Source organism: Sorex araneus, chromosome 5 (assembly GCF_027595985.1).
Source record: "Sorex araneus isolate mSorAra2 chromosome 5, mSorAra2.pri, whole genome shotgun sequence".
NCBI lineage: Eukaryota > Metazoa > Chordata > Mammalia > Eulipotyphla > Soricidae > Sorex > Sorex araneus.
Window position 1 is genome coordinate 169417652 of NC_073306.1, and position 27430 is coordinate 169445081.

At 38.8% G+C, this 27430-nt stretch overlaps 1 protein-coding gene across 2 annotated transcripts in view; it reads right to left on the reverse strand.

Annotated features, from left to right (window-relative positions):
- The window catches only part of ARAP2 (ArfGAP with RhoGAP domain, ankyrin repeat and PH domain 2), a 193079-nt gene that overhangs the window by 89742 nt on the left and 75907 nt on the right, over positions 1-27430 (reverse strand). For both annotated transcript variants that reach the window (XM_055138467.1, XM_055138468.1), the window contains exons 10-15: positions 14731-14846; positions 11959-12158; positions 8462-8547; positions 7410-7592; positions 3678-3852; positions 3075-3209 (exon numbers count right to left, since the gene is read on the reverse strand). In XM_055138467.1, the coding sequence (XP_054994442.1) occupies positions 3075-3209; positions 3678-3852; positions 7410-7592; positions 8462-8547; positions 11959-12158; positions 14731-14846 (895 nt within the window). The remainder of the gene's footprint in view (positions 1-3074; positions 3210-3677; positions 3853-7409; positions 7593-8461; positions 8548-11958; positions 12159-14730; positions 14847-27430) is intronic.

Genomic DNA, 27430 nt, shown 5'->3' on the forward strand with positions numbered 1-27430 from the left:
TTCAAAATTCCCCAATGCCCAACTATGAAATTAGACAGAAGCAGATGAGATAGTCTCCAGTAAACCGTATAACCACTTCCTTTTAAAAACTCAGACACTGTGTCAACAAATCAAGGTACAACACCAAAGGAAAAAAAAATACACTTGAGTGGGGAGAAAAAAAGAAGAGAAAACAAAAAACAAAGCCAGGATGCTATTATTCAGCTCTATACTTAGGTTTAACAAGAGCTATCAATCTTGTTTTTCTTGAACACTAAATTGAGAGGGGAAAAAAGAAAAATACAGATCAGTCTTCATAACCAGAGGCCAGGAGAACTTCAAGTTCTGAAAACCTGAACTGACAATCTGAAGCCTCGTAACTCCCTGAAGAACCACACGCATTTGATTCCTTGACTTTTTTCTTCAGTTTAATCATTTTGCTCTGTGGCCCTGCTGACAAGCCTTGATGGAGTGGGGCAGTCCAGGTGCTTGGCGGACAGAGGCAAAGGTGACAACCATGCTTTAATCGCTGAATCTCTCCAAATAATTCTCTCCCCCCGCCGCCCCCGTAAAGCTGGTGATGCTTGATAGGGCTGACATTAATGCAGAATTTGGAGAGGGGAGGGGAAAACACGCAAACCCAAAACTATTTCTTCACAGCTCGCCGTTCTTCCATTTTAACTAGACTCTTTTCAAATTAAATATGTTTTGTGCAAGCAATGTAATTTGGGGGAAGGGGAGCCACACTCAGCTGTGCCTAGGGCTTACTCCTGACTCTGTGCTCACTCCTTGCAGTACTTACGGGACCATATGTCATGACAAGGGAAACACCTTATCCCTGTACCATCTCTCTAGCCCAGCAACGATATCTTTTTCTACACTGATCAAAAAATTTTATACAGAGATCAAGATTTGCATGTACATGCTGATAACAATATGACCAAAGAACGGTCAGTTTTGGGGCAGGGATGCAGCTCAGCTGCAGAGTACCAGAGTGCACAGACCAGGCCCTGAGTTCAATAACAGCACTGAAGAAAACAAAGAAGACAATGGCTCATAGTCAATGGAAACAAAGTCCAAGATGCTACTAAGTGAACTGGGAGAAGGGACTTAGGGACAGTGGTGCAGTGATATGGGATTCTGGTGGAGGCATTGGAGCAGTAGCACTTCAAACACAATAATATTCATAATTAACGGGCTGGAGCGATAGCAAGCAGGTACGGTGTTTGCCTTGCACACAGCCTACCCGAGTTTGATTCCTCCGTCCCTCTCTGAGAGCCCAGCAAGCTACTAAGAGTATCTCACCTGCACAGCAGAGCCTGGAAAGCTACCCGTGGCATATTCTATATGCCAAAAACAATCTCACAGTAGAGATGTTACTGGTTCTATATGCCAAAAACAATCTCACAGTAGAGATGTTACTGGTGACCACTCGAGCAAATTGATGAGTAACGGGATGACAGTGACAGTGACAATAAAATTAACTACACATTTAATGGTGGAAGTCAGTTCACTGATTATTTAAGTATCTCGCACTCACAACCTGCTCACCAGTCAACTTCTTACTACTTAAGTGTTCAGTACTAAGCAGAAACAAAAGAGAATGTGAAAAAAATTTAATTTTCGCACATTAGTCAATATATGAAGAAATGAAATGTAAAGAAATACATTAAGCCCCGATTCGGGGTCTAGAGATGTAGCATGTGTGTTTTGTACAGAAAGGCTCCTTCCGGGTTCTGTCCCCAACATACATCAAAGAGTAGAGTAAAACCTATACTCACTATTTTAAAAAATAATAGCTGCTGAAATCACAAACAATTACCTGTATACAGAGAATGATATTCGGCCATCCCAGTGCCAAAGGCCATCACACTTTTACCAAGGTCAAAATGTCATTGTACCAATTAGACACAAATCAGATGTAAAATTCTCTTTCATGTTCTGCTCCTATATTTTTCATAGAAAACCAGTAGAATACCAACTATCTTGCAACATTTTTGTGAAGATTATAATTAAAATATGTAAAGTACCTAAAGCAATGCCTCACGCATAGTACAAGTTCAATGAAGAACAGCTACTGTGTTCAGGATATTTTAATCAAGTATAGTTAATTCCAATATAATCCGGCTTAGGGACATCATTTTTAGGGGCAATAAAGCATTTATAATAAAATAATCATTGCAAATGCACGTGGATCAGGATAGCACTCCAGAGTTCCTTCAAGCAATATTGCTGGATTATAGCACCTGCAAAATTAAAACCTGGCTCCAGGCCCTCTGAATGTCCGTCATCAATTGGCCAGTACAGTTTAATCTCTCTGATACTCTCTTTGTTCTAGTAAGACAGTTCTCATTACACCAGTTGCTGTCAGAGTTTTTAAAATTAGTCTGAATATATCTCACAAATGCATGAGGCCAATGTCTTACTCATTTCTGTATTCCTAATGCCTTCCACATGCATAGCACAGGAGCTGGCTGGTTGGATAGATAAAAGCCTACTGAGAATTCCATGCAGATAAATACCCATACAAAATTATTCTATCAAATAAATCCCCATATTTTTGGGGGGTAAACCATGTTTATTTAGCTTTCTCTCTCTCTTTTTTTCTCTCTCTCTCCCTCCCTCTCTCTCTCTCTCACACACACACCCTACTTAGAATTAGAAAAAAATAAAATATCACTTAGTATGCTGCTAGAGCACTTAGAGAGAACTCAGCTTTTCCCCTACATGTTGACATTTATCTCTTTTACCTCTCTAGTTAGGGTATCCATTCCTAAGGGAGAGGGCTGAGTTCTGAATTTCTGTGGCATAATCCTCACATCCTGAAATAGAATTGGTTGGCCCTAAGGTAGACATCAGTGAATCCTACTGAGAATTCACTCAATGCTCTAGCACAGCAGTAAGTCCCTCTTGCAGTACATGAAATAATATCTGTGCCTGGAAGCATTTATAAATCCTCAAAGAAATATTTTTCTTCTCCATGATCAAATTTAACATCTTAAAGGGAAAAAAAATCAAAATTTAAACCTAATTGTTTTGATAATAAAATATACCTTTATCAGATAACAAAAGCCAAAAAAGTAAGAGAAAAATACCTTCGAGCACTTTTTTCTCTGAAGCGAGTTTAGAAGCAGCAGAAGGAACCTGATATAGAAAGTCACAGAGGAACACAGAAGGGGAGGATTCCTGGCTTAATCCACCTTCAGAGTGAATGTCATGTTGCGGGAAATCTAGAAAAATTACAGAAATAATGTGTTTGAAATCTAAAAGGTAAACAAAGTTTTCAGTGCTTATGAATATGTAGGCGAGTTTTGAACCAGAAGAAAATCTATTTCAAATTTACCCCAGAATAAACATCCTGAGATATTTATTTCACTCTGCATAAAATTTGCAAATAGTATATAAATTGGGTTTATTATTCATATATGAAAATTGGGTTTAATTCTGGTGAAAATGATTATGTAGGATTAACTATTTTAATCTTCCATTTACAAGATTAGAAAAACAGAATGCATTCAATTTCCCAAACTTTCTCTTGGAGTAAATTAAAACACAGTATTACACATCTTCCATCTTTTTGGGTAACAAGATCTTTTGGGTAACCATGACAATTACTCCTCTTGGAAAATAAACCTGTGCTTCAGGACTTTTAGGGATGTGTTGGCAGAAACCAGGCTGACACGGAGATTGCTACTAACCTGAGAATTTGTTATGGTAGAGAAATTCCATTTGCAGGGTCTGCCCTGCCTTCTTGGCCAGCAGATAGGGGGTGCTATGCGTGGGGTCCCCGGTTGCACACATGACATCCGCTCCACTGAAGAGCAAAGCCATTGTTTCCAGAACGTCTGCCTTCACTACAGCTGCGCACAGAGCCTGGTTGTTAAACGAAAATAGACCTTTTAGGGGAAAAACATGCATGACTCGAGCTATAAAAGTAAAAAGTCTCACAATTCACTTATATGAGGATTTTTATATGTATTTCCTACTAAGAAAGCTAAAAGTAATTATGCCTGGAAATAAGCAACAGGCACAAAAGGCCTGCTTGTGAGAATTTAAATGACAACCCAAGACCTGAAATCCTTAACTGTTTTGTTGTTGTGCTGTACCAAGGCTTCTCGCCCAGTTTATTTTGTTTTGGAAGACACATTGATGCTTATACGTAATAATGGCAGATGCAGAAAGAAATTCAAAATATGGCCAATGTAATAATGGACTATCCAGTATAAATACTTAGCCATATCAAAGCCACGTATATGTAATACTTACTTTCCAGTGTAATCAAGATCTACATTTCTGCTGTGCTTTGGGAATCTGAGGACAAATTCAGGATGTTCTGCATTTGTGGAGGCGTAGGTACGGATCGGGAGGGAAGAAAAGCAAGCGCGCGACATGCGCCCCCTCCACACCAACACCTGGACGCCCCTGCACCTGCTAGACAGTGCATGTCCCTCCCACGCCTTGTTGGCCTGACGGCAGCAAGCACGAACTCCAGCACTCATGCCAGCTAGCAAAAGGCCAAAATAAATACGTTAAACCAAATCAAATCCAATCGAATCAAACACAGTGCCGCGTGCTGGAAGAGTCAAAGCAGATCAACGGTCTTCGTCAGCGGGCTTCAGCTGCTGCTCTCTAGCATTGTTTGTTTTGTTTTGTTTTTCTCGATCACACCTGGCCGTACTCAGGGCTTAGTCCTGGCTCTGCACTCAGGAGTCACTCTGGATGGATGCTCGGAGGATCATAGGTAATGGCTATGTAATGCCAGGGACCAGACCAAACCTGAGTGGGCTGCATGCAAGGCAAGCACCTGACCAACTCCTGCCCCTAAAGCTTCTTAAATCACAACCCGACAACAGGGTCATGCAACTGATAATAGGGGGACAAAAAAAGAAAGTGATCTTTAAAAAACTGGTAAAATATGGCTTGCAACACAGACACTGAGAGGTCATCATGTCTGGTCCATTATCCACTTTCAAAAATTAAAAAACTGGTAAAATATTTTTTATAATCTATTAGGAAATGTTTGATTTATAGACCTAATTTATATCCACATACTGAGATCATGTAAAAATATTCCTGCACAACAGGAGTTGTGAGTAGAAAAAGGTTAAAAGCCATTCTCTGGGGCTGAAGCGATAGCACAGCAGGTAGACCTGGGTTCGATTCCCAGCATCCCACATGGTCCCCTGAGCACTGCCTGGAGTAATTCCTGAGTGCAGAGCCAGGAGTAACCCCTGTGCATTGCCAATTGTAACCCAAAAATAAAAAACAAACAAATTAATTAATTAATTAATTAAAAGCCATTCTCTTAGTAACTAATCTGGATATATTACAACAAATGTTGGGGCAAAGGAATAGTACAGAGGGTAGGGAATTGGCCTTGCATATGGCTAGCCTGAGTTCAATCCCTGGCACCCCATATGGTTCCTGAGTACCGTAAGGACTAATTTCTGAGTACAGAGCCAGGAGAATCCCTCAGCATCACTGGGTGTGCAGCAACCACCCTCTGGCATCCCCACTTAAAAAAAAAAAAAGAAGAAAAAAACACTATGGAAATTTGTTTTGTTTTGTTTTGTTTTGTGTGGGGGTGGGGAGACTACACAAATTTCAGGGCTTACTCCTTGCTCTGTGCTCAGGGATCTCTCCTGGTGAGCTCTCAGGACCTTATGGAGTGCCATTCACAAGACAACTGCATTGCCTTGCCTGCTATACCCTCATTCTGGCCCCTGAAGCAGGGAAGTTTAAAGTGTCAGCAGAGGCATAAAAAAAAAAAGTATGTAACAGCAACCTGAGTCCTCAAGGGAATGCAACATCAAAAGGAAAGCAATATCCAGAATATAAACTCAAAGCATGGAAGATTCTATCTTCCTATAAAACAATTCAAAATAGCTATGACTACAAGAAAGAAAGATAACAGGTAGAAGAAAACTCAAAACCTCAGGTCAAAGTCATTCAAGATAATTCAGAAAAGCTGATTAAAAGAACATAACAAAACTGAAACAAAAAATTAGTGAGCTCAAAAATAAACACAAGATAAAAATGGAGGTTTTAAACAAGAAGGCAATGATTCAGGGTGTAAAGGCCTTAAAAAGATTAGAACCTGAGTCAGCCGGATGCAAGGCAAGAGTCTTCCCTGCTGTACTATCTGTCCTGCCCAAAGGACTTTGTAAATTACACCCTTTTTATAAAATAAAAATCTCTCTAAATTATATCCCCCAAAAAGAATGAATTTGTGACCTCTTTATTCATACTTCAGATATACAAAGAGGGAAAATTTAGTTTAGGCAAACTAAACCATTAAAAGAGCAATGCAAATCAACCAGATTTATCCTGAAGTTTTTAGAGAAGAAATTATTTTCCAAACTGTTCCAAAATGCTACTCCCTGGGTATCTTTATCCAATAAACCCTACCATTGGAAACATATTAAAGAACTGAAAAATCATAAATCCTGGGCCAGCAGGTAAACTGTAAGATTTGCACATGGCCAAGCTGGATTTGATATCCTGCACCACATATGGTCCTTGGCTCCCCTCCAGGAGTAATCCCAGAGTACAGAGGCAGGATTAAGCTTTGAAACACAGCCGGGGGTCACACCAAACCCGAAAGATAAAAATAAAAACCGAGAACTATAGAAGAACATAAACTCTATGCATAAAAACAACTGGCATCAAAAATACATATATTGAATAGCTATATACAGAAGTACCTCTTAACATAAAGGCATTAGAGTAACAATTTTGAAGAAGAAGTCTAAGTGAGGGTGTGTGTGGGGGGGGTATAGTGTGTATGATTAAGAAGTTATCTGTTAAAAAAGAGAAGACCAACTATGCAGCATGTGACAGGTAAGAGGGGACCCTGGAATCCCTCTACCAAAGAAAAATGAAACTTCAGTAGCAAGACAAAACACTGTGCAAACACTTAACTAAGTAAAGAATTCTGTTTTGTTTTGTTTTTGCTTTTTTGCAATTCACAGGGGTTACTCCTGGCTCTGCACTCAGGAATTACCCCTGGCGGTGCTCAGGGGACCATATGGGATGCTGGGATTCGAACCCGAGTTAGCCACGTGCAAGGCAAATGCCCTACCCGCTGTGCTCCAGCCCCCAACCAAGTAAAGAATTCTAAATTAGTTGACACCAATTTATTGATGCAGGAGCAGAAGTTATATTCAGCATCCTGACCCCAAAAGATAAAAGCTATAAAAAGTTTCAAGTTAAGGAGAGGCTGAGTTCCCTGGAAACTTAGTGATAGAGTAAGAGTTAACCACTAGTGTTAATAACTCCTCAAGTGCAATGACAAAACCACTTGTATGATCTGACCAAAGAAAGTAAATCAACAATTCCATCAACAAGGCTTTCTGCTTATTTTCAAAATGCCTTGCACATGTTTAAAAAGCCTTTAAAATCCATGTTTATTTTTCATGTTTTTATGTTACCTTATTTAATTCTTCCTTCGTGAGAGATGCCAAGAGCGTTTTCCTGAATCTTCCTTCTTTGTACTTCTGGGTGATAAAGTTTTTTCTCTTTTCTACTGGAGAGTCCATGTGCAGTTCTTCATCTTTTTTAAGATTACCAGCCCAAAAGTCATTTGCTCTTTTGTTTCCAATCACAATAAAAAGCTGAATTGCCAAAAAATAATCAGATCACAGTTAACATAAAATGTACTTGAATCTGCAAAAGAATAAGGATCCTCACTGCATACTAAAGCATAATTGTCTACAAAACAAACACATGAGACAGTCAACACTTAAAAAGATGAAATAAGTGTGAAAGCAGATACTCTCTTTATTGGGAAAATAGGCCAGAGAGGGACTGAGCTCAAGAGGACATACCTCACCATTTATAAACTCCTGGGCTCAATCCTCAACACTACATAAAATAAAATGAAATTAAAATTGAATAAATGCTGCCTAAGTGGTCTTATAAAGGGCTAGCCAAGAGAGAAATTGCAAACAACAAAACTGGAGCAAAGCTTTATTATTTTTGAAGTGCACACTGAGAGCGAGTCATTTAGAAGTGGCTGAGAAAGTGCACTAATGTGATCAGGTCAAGAGAGGTATACCAAAACCCCAGAAGAAAATGAAAATAGGAAAGAGCCTTTTAGACCTGATTGCAGTTAATGACAAGGCAAGTCAGAATAAAGAACTGTAAGTCTTGCCAACGTTTTCATTCACTTTTCAGTATTTCACCCATGCTGGGATAAAAACGAAATGAATTCTGGCTTAAAAAAAAATCCAACAAACCTCTAAAAGTAGGTATACTATTAGTGCTTCTACCACATTTTGTTTTTAACATAACTGTACTTTGGGAGAAACTCAGGAAGCGGAAATTGAAAGCTAGCACCATAAATAGGGTACATGGCATTTTTATAATCATATTTATCAAAGAGACCCATGCAGTAGGTGGCAGGCCATCAGCCCTGGACTGACTCTGTGCATTCCCCACACCCAAACTCTGCCGAGCAAGCCCACAGTCCCCGAAGACTCACCTCAATAAGCTCATTGCTCCAAATGCTGGCATCCATTTTCAGACTTCTAACTTTGGAGTCTTTTGGACCTAAAGACCTATGTTGCCCTGGAGTCAGAAAGCAATTACATCTCTATTTAATTTGTACAAAGTTGTATTTTACCTTTAAATAATATGTATCAATGTATGCATATATATACACGTATACCTATATGTACATATATATGGTATCTATAGCCTACCTCTCCCTCTAGGAGAAACTGGCAATCTTCTGAGAGTTTCCTGCCCCCATGGGACAGCCTTGCAAGCTCCCCATGGTGTATTCATATGCAAAATCCAGTAACAAGCTGGATCTCATTCCCCTGACCCTGAAGAGCCCCCAGTGCAACATCGTTAAGAGGGCCAGGTCGAAATAGACTTCTAAGATCTCAGGGAAAGGACGAAATGAGATGTTACTGAGCCCGCCCGAGAAATCGGTGATTAACGGGATATTGTGATTATTGTGATTATTATTGATATACATATATATATGGAGTGAGACAGAGAGAGAGGGAGAGGGAAAGAGAAGATAGGTCACTATTTTTAAATTAAAACACAACAATACCATGAAACACCTAGCAAAGATAAACAAATGTGACTACTTCAAAATAAGAAGCTTCTGCATCAAAAAAGAAACAGTGACCAGAATACAGAGAGTGCCCAAGAATTGGGAAAAATTATTTACCCAATATCTATCAAAGAGGGGGTTAATATCTAGGATATACAAGACACTGGTAGAACTTTACAAGAAAAAAAATCCCTCCAACCCTATCTAAAAAATGGGGAGAAGAAATGAACAGAAAATTCCTCAAAAGAGAAATACAATTGATGAAAAAAACACATGAAAAATGCTCTACATCACTAATCATCAGGGAGATGCAAATAAAAACAACAATGAGATATCATCATATACCACAGAAACTGGCAAACATCAAAAAGAACAAGAACACTCAGTGTTGGTGCTAATGCAGGGAGAAAGGAACTCTCATTCATTGTTGATGGAAATGACAACTGGTCAAGTCTTTTAGCAAAACAATAGGGACAGTCCTCAAAAAATCAGAAATTAAGCTTACGACCCAGCCATATCATTTCTGGGAATATATCCTGGGGATGCAAAAGAGCACAGGAGAAATGACATCTGTACTTGTGTGTTTACTACAGCACTGTTCACAATAGCCAGAAACTGGAAACAACCCGAGTGCCCAAGTACAGACGACTGGTTAAAGAAACCATGGTGCATCAACATAATAGAATACTATGGAGCTATTAGAAGAGATGAAGTCATGAAATTTACTTGTAAGTGAATGGGCATGAAGAGTATCATGCTAAGTGAAATGAGTCAGAAAGAGAGGGACAGAAAGAGAATGACTGCTCCCATTTGTGGACTGTAAAATAACAAACCAGGAAACTAACGCCCAATGACAGCAGAGACAAGGTTCCAGGGGGAGTGCTCCATGGTTGGGAGGCTGCCTCATGTGATGGGGAAAAGGCAGGATGGAGAAGGGACCACTAAGTCAATGATGGTTAGAGGGATCACTTGGGATAGGAGACGTGTGCTGAAAATAGACTAAGGACCAAGCATGATGACCTTTCAGTATCTGTATTGTAAACCATAATGCCCCAAAGTAGAGAGAGAGTAGAAGGAAGGTGCCTGCTACAGAGGCGGGGGTGGGTTGGGGTGGGGCTGGAACTGGAGCTATCAAAGTGGTGAGAACACTTACTGGAATAGGAAAGAGGGGGTTGAGCACAGGATACTGAAGAAAATGAGGATATTAAAATAAATCAACAAGACCGGTGCACATATTCCTCTTGAAAGTGTCTGGTCAAGGGTCAGAGAGATAGTTCTGAGGGATACCTCAGAACAGGCATTGAACATAGGAAGTTCAAGTTCTGGTCCAGACAATACAGGGTGGCAGTAGTTGGAAGCCTGCCTCAGTGATACTGGGTGAGAAGGCAGTTGGGATGGAGAAGGGACCACTAAGTCCCTTGATTGAAGGGATTGCCAGGATGGGAGATGTGTGCTGGAAGTAAACAGAGGACCAAACAGGATGGCCTCTCAGTATCTGTATTACAAACCATAATACCCCAAAGGAGAGAGAGAATAAGAAGAAAAGTGCCTGCCACCGAGGCAGGAAGTGGGTTAGGTTGGGGGTCTCAGGAAAGATACTGGGGACATTGGTGGTAGAAAATGCATACTGGTGGAGGGACGGGAGTTTAATCATTGTATGACTGAAACTCCATCATGAAAGCTTTGCAATTATATCTCGTGGTATTTCAATTAAAAAAAAAAGTTGGTGGCAGGAACACCCTCCTCTTAGCATAGAACCAGGAGTGGACCCTGAATGTTAGCCAGTGTAGCCTAACCCTCTCACATACACACACACAAATACTGGCTGCCTACAAAAGGAAAAGTGAAACGACAAAGGGAAGTAAAAAGGCCAAAAATACTAGGGTTTATCAGGAAGCAAAAAAGAAACCATGGCTGGAGGCTTACCCAGGGAGTGAATAAGTGATGAACTGACAATCCTAAGAAGTAAGGAATGACAGAAGAATAAAAAAGACCAACCATAGACACATCAGGATTTCTCTTCCAGTGAAAAGATGGAAGGAGAAAGGACAAGGAAATATGCAAAGCAGAGAGATTAATATTTTCTGTTGTCACTATTGACAGAGTTAATGAAAAGATCTCAGTTTGATGAGAGAAATATGAGTACTACACAATTCCCGAAATAACTTAATGTTGCTCAAAGCAACTTTCTTTAACTTTGCTTTAGTGGAGATAGGTCCTCAAATGCCCTGTTGGCTGTTTATGTGCCAACAGCCAATGTGCCAGTATTGTATGGTCCACAAATGATGTCATAAATATTCAAATGTTCCCACTCCTGATCTAGGATCACATATGTAGTAAGCTGGGGACCATTTCCCCTTGTTCCCCGGAGCACTGTGTAACTGGATATCTAGTTCAAATACTGGTTTACTTTCATATAAGTCAACCATCTCTGGGAATCCTTCTATAGGATCATTCCAACTATGAGGTATCAGATTTATTGAAACAGTTTAAAGCTCAGAACAAATTTGATGTGAAAAACATCTTACAAAGCGTAAGTGAGGGAAAACGGACAGTGCACAAAAATATGTAGTCATGTTCAGGGTGCATTCTGAAACATACCATAAAAATCCATAAATTGCAACTGTCTTTTGAAAATTCATATATATGGACTGTCTTTTGAAAATTCATATATGGACCAATAGCCACAAAATAATGCTTAAAAATTCCATGCTTAAAAATCAATTTTTACATCCAAGCCCTGCATAGGAATTGTTTAGAATTATACTTCTCAGTCTGATTTAAATGTAATAAGTGTTGTCTGCTTTTACTTTTTCATTACCACTAGCAGGCCCACATTCTAGATGAGAATATAGAGCACTGAGGGCCAATCTGCCACCAGGCTGTGATGAACATAACTTATCACTAATTACCTGCACACTTCTTACAGATGACAACACAGAGATTGATGGATGCCCAGTCAGGATCTGGGGCTTTACAATCTGCACAGCTCCTGTTGGACTCATTGAACCAAATCTTCTCAGCTACTTCATAATCAGAGAGAGTTTCTGCTATCGATTGCTGCACAGCTTCAATCCACTCTTGCTTCTCTTTTTCAGACTCTGCTGTAAAGCTGAAACAATTAACGTTTCTGCGTTATCGATCTCCCTTGTAAAGGCCAATTAAACAGTATGTTCAGTTTGCATATTCATTTCACTCACAAATTAAACAGCAGCTGAAAAATATGCCTTCCAGGCAGATGGATAGTCTTTTTTGTTAAAATCATCTAACAATCTATTTTCTTCCTCTAACATTCCACACTACTTATGATTTTGTTGACAAATCTTGAGCCAGAATCAACATACATATTTGTATGACGAGGATATATAAATTGAGCTGCTAGTAAAAAAGTTTAAGTGAAAGGTCATGTTTCGCAAGCAAAGGTTATAAATTAATCAACAGAAGTCTGGCAGAGTTTCAGGACTATTGGATTATTTTGCCAAGAAAGTATACCATGATACAGACTACCATGAAACTTAATTATCAAAAACTCACCAGAACTTTTTATTTTTTCTAAGTCATAAAAATAGTTTTTTTTTAAATTAGAAGACTATCCAGATGGCTTTAAGAAACTGAGAAATCCAAAATGTTTTAAATGATTACTATTCCAACAGAATTCAAACTCATTTTTAGCTGTGTTCTCATTTATTCTTTATTTCAATGCACAGTGTTTGTTGTGTGGCTCAGGGAAGGATTAAAACATTAAACATAAGTTCACTCTTTCAAGGACTTACTGAGTAGCTACAAAGTACACTATACTTGGACAATGACCCACTAAATGATGTTTCATATTAAAACTTTCCACTTTGAAAATGGAAATGGTTTGAAATATTTGAAATACAATGAAATTAACTGGTGACTAAAAATCTTAATCACAAAACTAATAATTACCTAGATGGATTATACATTAGAAAGATTTTATGGCTCTATCATGACGGACCACACAAGTCATACACTTCTTAGTGACTTCTACCAGTCAATATGGTACAAAGGAAAAACAGATATTTAAATTTTTGGCCTAGTTTCTAGAACCCAACTCTTAAAGTCTCTAGGAAAACTTAAGTGTCTTTTGTAGGCTACTGAGATCATTTATAATTTGGGTTCTACAAAACTTCAGGAAGGGAACTGGTCCTCAATAAATCCAAAGTGTAGTTAGAGAAATATAGATTATGAGAAAAGTAAGTCCAAACCCCATCATCTGGAGAGGTGGGTGGTATTGGCAACATGGGTTTTAAAAAATTTAATCAACCATTTCTGTGTAATGAGGTCTCCATGAAAAATGGGTTTGGAAAATTAGACCAGTGAGCATGGGAGGTGCAAGAAGGATAAGAATCCCTAACCCCACCAAGGGCACAAAACACCCCATCCTGTTTTTGCACACCTTGTAAACTATGGAACCTGAAAATAAAGTGATCAGAAGATCTCCTACACTGGAGCCAGGCTGGACGAGTATGGCTGTCTATGGAGCCGACACTTGTACTAGCTTAGAGAAAAAGGCATTCGGGTAGGACTGAACCCTTGAATCCTTAGCATGTAGTGCTTGCTCTACGGAGCCAGGGTCATGACAGAATTCAATTTCAGGACAACTGGAAGGTCTGAGGGAAGGCAACGGGAAGGCAACTGGATGGCAGCTGGAAGGAATGAGTGATGCTGCACATTCCTGATAGCAAGTGTGGTGTCTACCAGATGTGGGACCCAAACACCACCACCACCGACACATAAGAAGCAGAGAAAGTATTTTGAGTAAAAATTATTAAACTAACTGATTATCAAGAGTTTCAGTTGACTCTTCATATATGAAAATAAAAATGTATTCCTTATGTAAGTATTTTCTTCAACTATGAGCCCATGAATGGAATTTGACAGATAAAATGAAAACCAGAGCATTTCTGAAATTGCTAAGCAATTGTTAATCCCTCAAACAACTACCTTTGACCTGTATAGGAAACAAATCAACCCGTGGCTGAATTCCACAACAATGTCTTTCGCTTCTTCTTGAAGAAAAGTTATATATAGCATAACAGATTATTAAATACATCACACACTTTAAAATGCTTTGTCTGGTCATAATGAAGTGATTACTAGACTACTGGAATGTAAGATATATAACAAAATTCCAAAATATTTTATCAGTAAGTGCTATAAATGCCATAAAATTCAGCATTATTTTAAGTTGCAATGCCTTTTAGATAATCATTGTGAAGCAACTGTAATTAGGAAGTTTCCTAATCATGGAATATACTTGATTAGGCTAGAGTTAGCTAAAAAACAAGAGTACAGTTTAAAGAAATAAACTTCTTATATTTTCAAATAAGATATCTTATACCTTCTTCATTTCTTATATCTTCAAAGTATGAAGAAATTTTTCTTGTCTATTGATAAAAAATTAATCAAGCCTCCTAATATAAAGAGGTACTGAGAAATGACACTACCTAAGTCTCAAGAAATTTGTATCTTTTCAGGTTTAATGGTCATTCAAGTTGCTTTTAAAAGGTGTTATGGTTTGTTGATAAAGCAAATAATATGGGGGAAATATATGAAAACAGGCACCTTTTAGCAAATGAAATCACTGAAAGCAAGAGAAATTGATCACTCAAGTATTCCTATATACTAGTACAAAGAGAATGTGTTGAAATATAACTTACCTAAAACTCCTATAGGGAGTAATTATTTCAAAGGATTGTTTCACAGTTCGGTCTACTTGCTTCACATTTGCTACATTCATTGGAATGATGGTAATACCAAGTCCACTCTTAAAATCCTAGTTTGGAGATAAGTAAATAGTTAGCAAGAAAAAAAGAAAGGATCTCAAAACTTTATTTTCTAAAATTCAAATAAATTCTACCAAATTTTACTACCCATAAGTAAGTGACAGTAAATAACCAATTAAAATTTACAACATAATATCTAGTCAAAATGGTTTGAGAATTTATTAGATAACTGCAATACTTTAAATATGTATAATAGCCAGAGCAAAAGGACAGCAGGTAGGAAGCTTGCCTGGCACTGCATACGGTTCCCCAATCCCCACCAGAAGTGATCCCTGAGCAAAGAGCCAGGAGTAACACATGGAGCTAGGAGAAAGCCCTGAGCACAGCCGGAGATGGCTGGAAAGCAAAATAAAAAAAAAAATTAAAAATTTATAATAAAGCTGTGCCTTAAAAATGAACTTAACAACAGACAGATTAAATATGGTGCAACTTCTTAGATTTTAACTAGGAAAAAGCAGCTGTACTTCAGACAAAACACACACACACACACACACACACACACACACGCACACACAGGCACACACACACAAGTGGTCCATACCAAATGCAGGCAGAGACTGAAACAAGCATTTTCCAGATCATCTTCTGTCTCCTCTGCAATGTAACGGACTATTCTACTATCTTCCCATTCCCTTGCCATAAGGGAGGACAATATGTCATATATGGTCAATAAAATATAGATAATTCCCAGCTTGTGAATAAGCAGCCGAAAGGAGTTAGGACACAGGGAGGTTTTGGAGGAAGAAAGACTACCCCTTGCCTTTCCATCTTTTTTTGGGAACTAACATCTTGAATCAAAGAAGCCATTTCAAAGCATTAGAATTCTTGAGATGAAAAGCCAGAGGATAAATTCTTGTACTCTTAGGATGTCAGAGTGAAAAATAAAAGATACAGGAAGAACTTAGTTCCCTCTATCTTTCGTCTACCTCCTCCAACAAGGGATTTGCTAATACAAATAAACCATGATCTATGTATAGCGCCTCTCCAGGTTTTATCATTTAATACTAATGCACTCAAGATGGATAAAATAAGTGAAATAATAAAGTTATAACAAATTTTCACCACTTATAAAGGTATTCGGATTTTCCATTTATAGATCGTAAAACAGTTTCCTTTAAACACAAATGTATAAGTTTTTTGTTAGAAATAAGGAAATTTCTTTGTAAAACTGTCAACTATTATATTTTCTGATGAAAGAACAACGGGCTTGTTTTGTTAGGCGCAGTAGGACAGAAATTGAGATTCAGTAATAAAAATGAAACAGACATTGAATTCTGTAGATTATATTACAATAATGCTTCAATTAATAAATGAAAAATAAAACAGAAAGTTGAAAGAAGCAAAGACTCGCTTAGCATTCCAAAATAGATAATGCAATGTACTTCCACTTTGTACTGTAAACTACTAAATATAAAGTTATACTTAATGTGATCTGTAGAGTTGGAAGGAGAATCAAGTTTATCAATCTGTCCTCATTTTAATAAGATTCTGCATAATGGCATAGTGTTATTACTTTTTAAAAAGTCGCAATTATCCATACCAATGCTTTACTGGGTAAGATACCTACTGGAAAATGTTTAATGCATACAAAACATGTGACACAGATCACTTTTATTTGAAATAATAACACTGTATCATTGTCATCCTGTTGTTCATCGATTTGCTTGAGCAAGTACCAGTAACATCTCCATGGTGAGACTTGTTGTTACTGTTTTTGGCATACTGAGTATGCCACGGGTAGCTTGCTAGGCTCAGCCATGCAAGTGGATACTCTCGGTAGCTTGATGGGCTCTCTGAGAGGGGAGGAGGATTCAAACCCAGGTCTGCCACGTGCAAGGCAAACACCCTACCTGCTGTGCTTTCGCTCCAGGCAATTTAAAATAATAATGATATGATAATAATAATAATAAAGCAGAGATAGCAGGTAAGATTTCTATGAAGCAGTTATATGATGATCTAGCTTGATACAGGCAGGACTGCAGAATGGAACACAAAAAAGTTCTTCAAATAATCCTACATAATAAGTCTTTCAACGACAAGAGTTGGATGTGAGATCACTCCTGGTTACAACCTCTAATGGGGCTAGGCGTGAGGCGGTGGCAGGGTGTGACCTACAGTTACTGTGGGCAGAAATGCATACTCAAACCATCAGGCTAGCAGATGGCAAGAATGACAGTCTCTCATGAAAAATGATGAGCTTCATCAATGCGACAGCCTGAATATACAGCAGCTCATTTCTACAAGTCATCTGAAAGGTCTACAAAGAAACTGCAAGTTCTGTTGAAATCAAAGTAAGTGAGCATCGGTCCCAAACCCTAGCTTCTTCCAAAGTAAAGCCAGGGATGATATTTTTGAGAAAAATTTGTAATCCATATATCAGCTGCTGACCACAGCCATATGGTTCTCAGTAATCTGAGTGTCCACTGAACTCACCAGCGCAAGTGGACTGTAAAATATACAGCAGGGTAACAAAATAAATGCCAGTGCTCTCAAGTACTATAAAATATGAAAACTGCAACTATTATTAAAAAGTATTTGTGATACATCAAGCCACCTTCGCGGACCATATTTATAACATCTGTGTCTTAAATTCTCATCCGAATTATTGCTGTTGATCTCCCCTCTGCCCCCTACCTCTCCTGGCTCCATGATTCAGGGCAGCGCTGAAGAAACTTCTAGTTAAAAGTCAAAAACATAACTGTAACTAAATCCTTCTTTATATTCACATACAGCTAACATAGAACACTGGACTGAAGAGGCAGAAGAATTTGGAAAGCATGAGTCTGCAGTATTTAAATATCAAGATACAAACACCCATCTCTGTCATCTGCAATGATACAGCTTGCAGTAAAATGATACAAAATCCATTTGAAATAACAAAACCTGCTGGATAAAAAATAAGTTGGACAGAGCAGTGACACAATAAACTGTCAAGATCCCGGGTATTAGCATTCATTGTTTCAAAACGCATCACCCTGCGTTATACCGTTTACTCTGGAATTGCATTAATAGCTATTTGTGTGGTGCTCCAAAGCTTACAAAACTGTTTGAACTCTCATTTGATTTTCTAAGCTGGAAAAGAAGCTTGAGTCTTTTAAGATCTTTTAAGATCTGAACATGTGCACTGGCAAAATAGTGTTCACTATGTCATTTAGTGTCAGAGATTGTATGAGGTCTTGGTTCCATACAAAGGCATAAAGCTGTCAGAAGAGTACTGTCTTAGAGAAGCAAAATGTCCAAGGAGGGAATGAAAGAGACATGTAGTAAGAGCCAGGGAAGACACACAGAAAAGTGCATGACTGTAGGGTAAGCACTGAATCTTGCTGGAGGAGAAGAGACTTTTCAAAGCCTGTAGCAATTCACAGGACAAAAGGCAAACAAACCAGTGCAGATATACCCCTCTTGATCCTCATCTGCAAAACAAGAATGTCAACAGCATATCAACGACATCATTGTAGTGAGGATCATTTCACTACATTTAAAACAGAAGGGGCCAGAGAGAATGTACTGGGGTAAAGCTCTTGTCTTACACATGACACGGTCAACAGTGGTTTAATCCCTGGCTTCACGTGTGGTCCCACAGCACCACCATTAGCAGAGTCGGGAACAAACCCTGAGCACCAAAGGGTGTGTTTCACCCACACTCCCAATTAATAATGCCTAGAAGAATTTTTGGTATCTCGTAACTGCTATATAAGCCAAAGTAGCTATTGTGTTACTAATTTATTGTCCTTGGATTTGGAATCAAGTGAAGAAACTACTTAAAAGACAGTAAGGGATGTAAAAAAAAAAAATGTTTAGGACTCACTGTGTAGCCTAAGTGGGAAAGCACAACCTTGCATCTGTGAATCCCTGGGTTAATTCCCAGCTATAAGTCTACCCAAGTGTGGTCTCAACAATTTAAGCACGCATACATGCACACAAATAAAACTAGCAGGTGATGCGTATCACTGTAGCACTGTCGTCCCCTTGTTCATCAATTTGCTAAAGCGGGCACCAGCAACATCTCCATTGTGAGACTTGTTGTTGCTGTTTTTGGCATACTGAATATGCCACGGGTAGCTTGCCAAGCTCTGCCATATGGGTGGGATACTCTCAGTAGCTTGCTGGGCTCTCGGAGAGGGGCAGAGGAATCAAACCTGGGTCGGCCGCATGCCAGGCAAATGCCCTATCTGCTGTGCTATTGCTCCAGCCCATATTTTATTATATAATGGGATAAAATATGAATGTTAATCAGGGAAATTCAAAATTAAGTACCCATTTAATATTGTGAGCGCTATTCTGATTTTTAAAACACGGCAAAAGTCAGGAGCAATTTAGAATGCTGTGCTATGCACAAAACTTCAAAAAAAAAAAAGCACAGAAGCTAAAGGGCTGAATTACAGCCATACAGTAAGCATGAAACAAAAAGAACAACAACAACAACAAAAACAAAAACAAAACAGATTCTTTAGTAAATGCTCTCTGATATTTCACTCCCTCTCAGAGCATGTAGGATCTCAAAAACAAACCAACCCGTGAATCCCACTGCTCACACTACTGGGTCACAGCCAGGCTGACAGCACCGATCTGGAAAGTGCAAAGGCGGCAAAAACCAGCGGGCACTGGGAATCAGACCTTGGAAGAATCTTGGCATGTACTGGCAATGAGTACTGGCAAGTTCTTTAGTCTGACTGGATCCCAATTCTGTCACTTAAAAAGACACTGACATGCACCTTATGTATTACATCCACCAGTAGAATAAAGTAAATATAAACTGAGTTTCCGATACATCCATGCAATCATTTCACTTGAAGGCTTGATATAAAGAATTTATCTTCAATAAAAATTCCATTTATAATGAATAAAAGTATTCACATGAATAAACATTAAACATTTAGACTTGAACTAATGGTAAAGATCTGCCAAGGTAATAAAATGAGAATGTGCAGCAATAGAACCTAGCTGAAACTATGTAGAGAGAAAAAAGAAAGTGTGAGTCCTAAGCAGAAACAACTGAAGAAGAATTTGTTAGCCCCCAATTTTCTAAATCCCAAAGCTATTTTTGGAAACACTGGATGCCAGGTTTCCATGCCAGGAATTTAAGAACTCGGTACTTAAACATTTGTGGGAAACAGATGTGGCATTGTATGACATTGGCAGGGGACTTCCTGGGAAACACCAGATGCAGAGTTTGGCCAGATGCAGAATCCAGAGAATCTGAGGCCACCACCTTCCTCCTGCTGCTCCCCTCCCCCCTGCTCAGAGCCCCCTGCCTTTTGGGATTCTGTTAGGGTCCCATTCCCATTCCATGCCAGACACCAGGGAACATTATTCTGGGGGGCTTAGGGGGCCAGCGAATGTGTCTCTTGTTACTCCCTGATTTTAAGAATGTTTAATCAAGTGAATTTATGTAGTTAAAACCTCAATGCCACAATTATCATTAGATGGATACACAAATCCATCAAGCAAGACATCTGGATGCAATGAATTCACTAATATTAACACAGTATTCAAAAAGCTCATCAGAAAAAAGATGGGGAGACTGACTGTCAGCACAATACAACAAATAGAAACCCAGTGCAAAAATCCCACTGTACTACAAATACCACACGTGTGTATAGAGTAAAAAGTACTCTATGTGTTTGCCCACATATGTTCATATTTTCACTTAAAATGTTAAAAATTTATACCACAAAATTTATTTTCAGATCTTTATATTGTTATAAAATATAATAATATAGCAATAAAATATTGTTATATTGCTTTACACTATAACCACATGATTTAGAGATAAATGTGTAAATTCTTTTCTAGAATACAGAAAATCTACCAGATTTGCTGTGAGGAAAAAAATGTTTAAAAACATAAAAGAGCCAGAGTGATAGTACCATGGCTAGAGAAATTGTCTTGCATGCAGCCAACTCGGGTTTGATTCCTGGCACCCCACATGGGCCCCTGAGCAAAACCAGGAGTAATTCCTGAGCAAAAAGTCAGCCTGTAACACCACTGGCTATGGCACCCCTAAAATAAAATAGATGAGAAATGTAAAGCAGCTTCAGTTTTTGTAACATGAAAATTAATATATTTGTTGAAAAAAAACAAAGAAACTGTCATACAGGAATAAAATCCCAATAAATAAAAGGAAAAGATAATCCAAAAAGAAAATCCCTTTTGAATAACTATTTGGGGAGCCACACCCAGCTGTGGTCAGGGATTACTCCTAGCTCTGTGCTCAATAATCAATCCTGGCAGGGCACGGGGGACCAAATGTGGTACCAGGAATCAAACCTGGATAGGTAGCATGCAAGGCAAGTGACCTACCCATTATACCAGCTCTTAGTCCTCCAAAAACCTAATTCGCTTTTTAAAAAGAGAAAACACTTTAACACAAATGGTTCAATTGAGAAGACAGGTTTAAGTGACTATTTTTCAATAAATTATTTCTACAAACATATACCCAATGTCAGTTACTGCCTGGAATTCTTGAGGCATACATAGCGGCGAATATTTACATCATTAACTTAGAATGTGAAATGATAACACTTTCAAGTTTGTAATAAAACTGTTACTGTCTGAATTCTAACATTTAATTTTGGTGGATCTCCTAAGCAGTGCTCAAAGGCCCAGGAGACACGCCCAGTAACAGTCAATCACTTAGTGCTCAGACCGTTGTAGTCCCGAGGGCTCTTTGGGTCCATCCTAAGGTGTCTGGGAGCTATGCAGTGCCAGGGGTCAAACCTGAGCTCTGTCATGCCAGGTCTGTGCTCTAGTCCTTCGAAACATCTCCCCAACCTTACAGCACTTCAAACACCAGCAACCACTCAGAAAAGGGCTCTAAGAATTCTTATCCTCACCAGCAGCAGTAATAATCAAAAAGGCTGCATACAGAAGGCTACCGGAGAGTTCATTTCTTTCTCATTATGTGTTTTCCCATCATAAAGGGCGATCTTAAAGAACAGGGATCTTTCTTGTCACTGTAATCCCTGAGAAACTAGGACAATGCCTAGTGTTTTTTTTTTCTGGCTTGTTTTTCACAAAAGATGCCCAATAAACATGCTTTTACATAAATACAAAACCAGAGGGAATTGCAATACAACTTGCACTATCCAACTCAATTGCACAACTAGTTTTGTAGAAATTTATAGCAATCATGTGGACAAACTACCATAGTACTCTGCCTAAAACACAAGTAAAAGCAAGACAAAGAACAGCTTTTACTTGTTTATGGTACAGTTGGGTGTTGAGATGGTGCTAAATATTTAAAGGGATAACATTTATTTTGTGATAATGACACCATGGAGGTTGGCAACAGAGTCATTAGGTAAAGATTTTAATGGAAGTTTCTGCTTTGCTATCATGTTATCCTCCATAATAAATGTTTCTACAATTCTCTTTAGCTGCCACTCGGGTAGAGAGAGAGTAGGAGAGGGGTAAGGTGGGGGGTGAATGGGTACACAGGACAGCATCCTCCAAACACTGCCTTAATACATTTCTACTCAGTCCACAGCTGAAGTCTCAATTCTTATTAATCTTCTAATGAATGAATGAGAAAGAAAGAGATGGGAAAAGTGTGTCTTTGAACTGAGCAACTGGGAAAAAAAAATCATGTTACTTCCACAGACTCTCGAGCTGTTAGTGGACATCCCCTTGCTCTCATTATACCATATATCACAAAGTATAAGAACCTCTCCCCGAAGGAAACACCAAGTAAAATGTGGTTGGAGATCCCGAGCGGAAAGGGAGATGCGTGCTGAAAGTAGACTAGAGACTGAACACGATGGCCACTCAATACCCCTATCGCAAACCACAACACCCAAAAGGAGAGAGAGAGAACAAAAGGGGATGCCCTGCCACAGAGGCGGGGTGGTGGGTGGGAGATGAAATTGGGGGTGGGAGGGATACTGGGTTCACTCGTGGTGGAGAATGGACACTGGTGGAGGAATGGTGGTCAAACATTGTATGAGGGAAACACAAGCACGGAAATGTGTAAATCTGTAACTGTACCTTCATGGTGATTCACCACTTAAAAAAAAAAAAAACAACTTGTCTCCATAAACAAGGGTGGAGACAGCCCCAAGTATTAAGGGCACCGGCCCTGCATGTTTGATTAAGTTCAACCCCATACGCCCTTCTCCAACACCACCTGGACCAACCCTGTTGAACACCCCTGGGTGACCCTGTCAATCAACCCTGATTAACTCCAGCCCTGCAGGGTGCAAGCAGCACCACATCCTCAGGCCTGTCGGAGCACTGAAGGGTCCAGCCTAGCTGGTGGAGTATCACTGGGAGTGACCCCCGAGGCCCTGGGGAAGTCTCCAACAAAAAGAAATTTTATTTTAAAGAACAATAATTGTAACAGTTCTTCTAAAGAAGCTGCTTTGACTTAAATATAAGCTCTTGATTCAGTGAAGTCTATCCAGACTGAAAGAGAAGTGTGAGAGTTACTTGTAAGGAAATTTGTAAGAATGTTTGCCAAGGAATCTTAAAGACACTTACAGGCAGGAGGAGAACAGCTCTAGATAAACAATAACCTACAACATTTAATTTCAAGACACACACAGAGCTGAAAAACAGAACTGCAGGAAAGAACAGTTTTAAATTGCTTTTCACTTTCCTTTATGCTGACTTTGCAAATGGATTTTTAATTTCTCCAATAGAGCATACTAGAGTAATAAAAGTTCTTAAAACAAAAAGAATGAAGTAATTATACCAGGACATATAAGCTGAAAGCTTTAAATTTATATAAATTATTGATATTTTAGTAAAAATATGCCAATAGTTAGAGTTTAGGATTACACACAATGATTTAAAATGGCTCAACATTTTTTAATGTGATACCATTAATAGTAATAAGCTTCTTAACTTTCCACTTAAATGTTCATGCATTTCGGGGTGGAAGACATAGTACAGCTGTTAGAGTGCTCGCCCTGCACAGGGTCAACTGGGGTTCAATCCCCAGTACCCAACATGGCCCACCTAGTCTCACCAGGACTGATCCCTGAGCACAGAGGCAGGAAGAGTTAGCCCAGAGCACCACTGGGCGTGACCCAAAAACAAAACCAAAATTGAAAATGTTCATACATCTCAAATCTTCAATCAGCTCAACTGACATACTTGCAAATAAAACTTGCCACAAGTAGAGGGAGAGCCACCTCAAAAAAAAAAAAAAGAGAGAGAGAGAGAGAGATGAATTTCTTTAGCACTATTGAAGGCTATTTTACAAATCTGCTACACTAGAAATAACATGTGCTTTACATACATGCTTGTGATTCTTAGGAAAAGCCTTAGAACACTACTGCAGTGTATATTCTTTAGATCATGTGCCAGCCAGTGAGTGATCTGGGTGTTTTCTACAAACGTAGATCTCAATATCCTACCCTAGAAAATACTAGTTGTCAGTAGATATAACACAGAGATCCCACACTTATTTGACCTACCACCATTTTTTCAGAAATAACTTAAAACCAGCCCTGTAAATCTACCGTCTTCAGTGATAATACAAAGTGTCCCCCGGTGGCATCTGAGGCTATTACCACCACCCCCACCCCTCTCCATTTCAGTGCCCCCTAGGAAGGGTGGAGGCCATGCAGTATTGCCCACTCAGAGTAAGACTGCTTCAGAATGAGCCAGGATATTTGGAAATTTAATATGCATCCAAAGTAAAGCTCTTAAAGATGGCACTACACTTTTTCCTTCTACCTATAATGCCATTCAGATATAAGAAGACTGATTAACTAAACTACCAGAGCCAAGTCAAACCAGATCAAGATTGAAAACCCTGAACACCTATTACTAGTTCAATATGCTCTAAATATTCTTTCAATCTCCCTTTTCTTTTTCTTACTGACTGTGCTCAGGGATCACTCCTGGCAGTGCTCCAGAGACTATACGTGGTACTGGTAGTCAAGCTGGGGTCTGCCACATGCTAAGCAAGCCCCTTACTACCCCAGTACTATCTCTCTAGCTCCTTTTAAAGTTCCCTTCAACTTCAACATATGCTATAATGGCTTTTCCTTCCAAGTTTACTACATTTACTCTCTGAAATTACTACCAAAGAAGTGCAACTGTATAAAGTAGAGGCAAGAAAACTTTTTAAAGTTCATGTTACAGACACATAGATTAACTGTAACAAAAAATTCTTTTTTCTTATAGGGGGCCAAAGATATAGGACAACAGGCATGAGGCTGCCCTTGCACACAGTAGGCCCAGCTTTGATCCTCTAATACATCATATGGTCCCCTGATCCTGCCAAGAGCGAACTCTGAGTACTGTCAGGTGTGGCCCAAAAATGGAAAAAGAAAAAAAGATTTTTTTTCTTTTACTCATACTATTACTGGACAACAAAGTCACTGTTTTTAAAAATAAAATAATTTAAAGACTAATGCATAAGAATAAATTCTATCCAATGTAAATTAAGATATAGATGTCAAATTTTAATAGTTCTTATATTTCCCCCCCCAGTTCTTACATTTTTATGATAAACAATTTTCCACCACTTCAAGAATAAACATAAATTACTGCATGTGTTGTAAGTATGAGATTTCCAAAACATATTCATTGAAGTAACACTGCACTTTAACATTACATATGTTTTTGTGTGCATTAAAACAGATCAAACTAACTATTTTTATTCTATCTTGTGCTTTTCCTAACACTACCTTAAAGCCCTATACATTCAGGAGAAAGAATTCTTGTTTGGCACCTCACTCAAATTTTCACACGATCTGCTCAACCATGTGGAAAAAACAAAAACAATGAGCATTTTCTCTCTGGAGAGAAAGGCATGTACCAATATGTAAAACCAGATGAAGCTGAAATAATATGCTAGGACTTGAGTCAACTAATTCTTTAAGACCTCGCCAAGTCTCCAAGTCCTAGTTCCATATAGATTATTAGTACAATTAAAAATAAAGTAACACAAATATAGTCACATATACATTTTAACTGTATATAAATACATGCACATTACTATAGAGAAAAGGATACAAAACACTCATCCAAAAGAAAAATTATGGTTCGTGGAACCAGAAAGAGAGAAGAGGAGTAAGGAAGGCACTTGCCGTGTTGCACCCAGCTGCAGTAGCCATAACTCTGGTTTGAATTCCAAAGTACTGCCAGGGCTCATTCCTGAGCAGAGAGCCAGGAACAGCACCAGTGGCTGGGGCACAAAAAACAAAAATAAAAGGGCCCGAGCAGTAGCACAGCAAGTGAGGCATCTGCCTTGCCACCACTGACCCAAGTTAGCTTCCCCACACCCCGTGTGGTCTCCTGTACACACCAGGAGTGATCCAAATGCAGAGTCAGGATCAAGCCCTGACCACTGCTAGGTGGGGTCCCAAAACAAAAAACAAACAAAAATCTCCCAAAGGCAAAACAAAAAAAAAAAAAGAGATTTACTTCCTAAACTATGAAGACTGGTTCATTAATAATATTTTGATTTTTTGAGAAGATTCAGTTCACTAATTGTGTACATAGAAATGCTGTAACTTTTCAGACTTCACTACATATCTTCATTTTGAACTTCTCTCTATAGAAATCCTTCACAAAGAGCTCATCATCAATCAAAAATGCTAATGTGGGAGAGAGAGAGAGAAAGAGAGAGGGGGCGATAGCGGAGGGAGAAAGAGAGAGAGAGAGAGAGAGAGAGAGAGAGAGAGAGAGAGAGAACAGAGACCAAACTCAGGCTTGATCCTGAATACCACATGCTCCCCCATATATAACCAGGCATAACCCCAAACACAGACATTGTAGTAGCTCCCACGAACCATGGGTGCAGCCCCCATACAAGCAGAACCCTACTAATATTTTAACTTGTACTACTTTTCCTCCTAGAAAATAGATAACACTTGTCCTTCAGAGTAGGCACATCATTTTCAGAGTGTCTAGCATAGTATACACTTATTGAATGCACACTCTAAATCTCTTGGACTACCAAATTATTCAGGGAAAGAATCCATTGGCATCTCACAAGTATTTTCAACAAACAATTTAAAAAGACTGATTGGGATAGTGGCAATGAAGCTAAACTGAGAAACTTAAAGTTCTTGTTTTAAACTCTGCTTGATGGCCTGTAATCATGGCCATACTCAGGGAACCCTATAAAGTGCCAGGAATAGAGCTGGGGTCAGCCACAGGCAAGGGAAGTAACATACCCTCTGTACTATCTCCCTAGGACCTCTAAATGAGTTATTTAATCCTTTTTTCCCCTCATCTATTAAGACATGGATGAAATTTTTCTTCATTATTTGTGGGAAAGATTGCATGAGAATACTGATAATTTAATTAGCACAGTATCTGGTACTAGGCATCATTATTAGGTGGTTTATTCCTAGTTACTAATAGTAACACAATAATATGTATGTAAATATATTGCTCAAAACTCTAAAAACATCTTTATTAATGGAGAATAACATAAACTCAATCTAGCAACTGTAAGAAACAATAATTTGAAATCCATCTGGACTGTGCAAGTGAAAAATGAATACCTCAATTAATGTGGCAGAGCAACTTCCATGCAAATACAAATTATGCATGTTTAAATCCTACCCCAATAAGTTACAATCAGCTTACTTCACAAACTGAAAATGTTCAT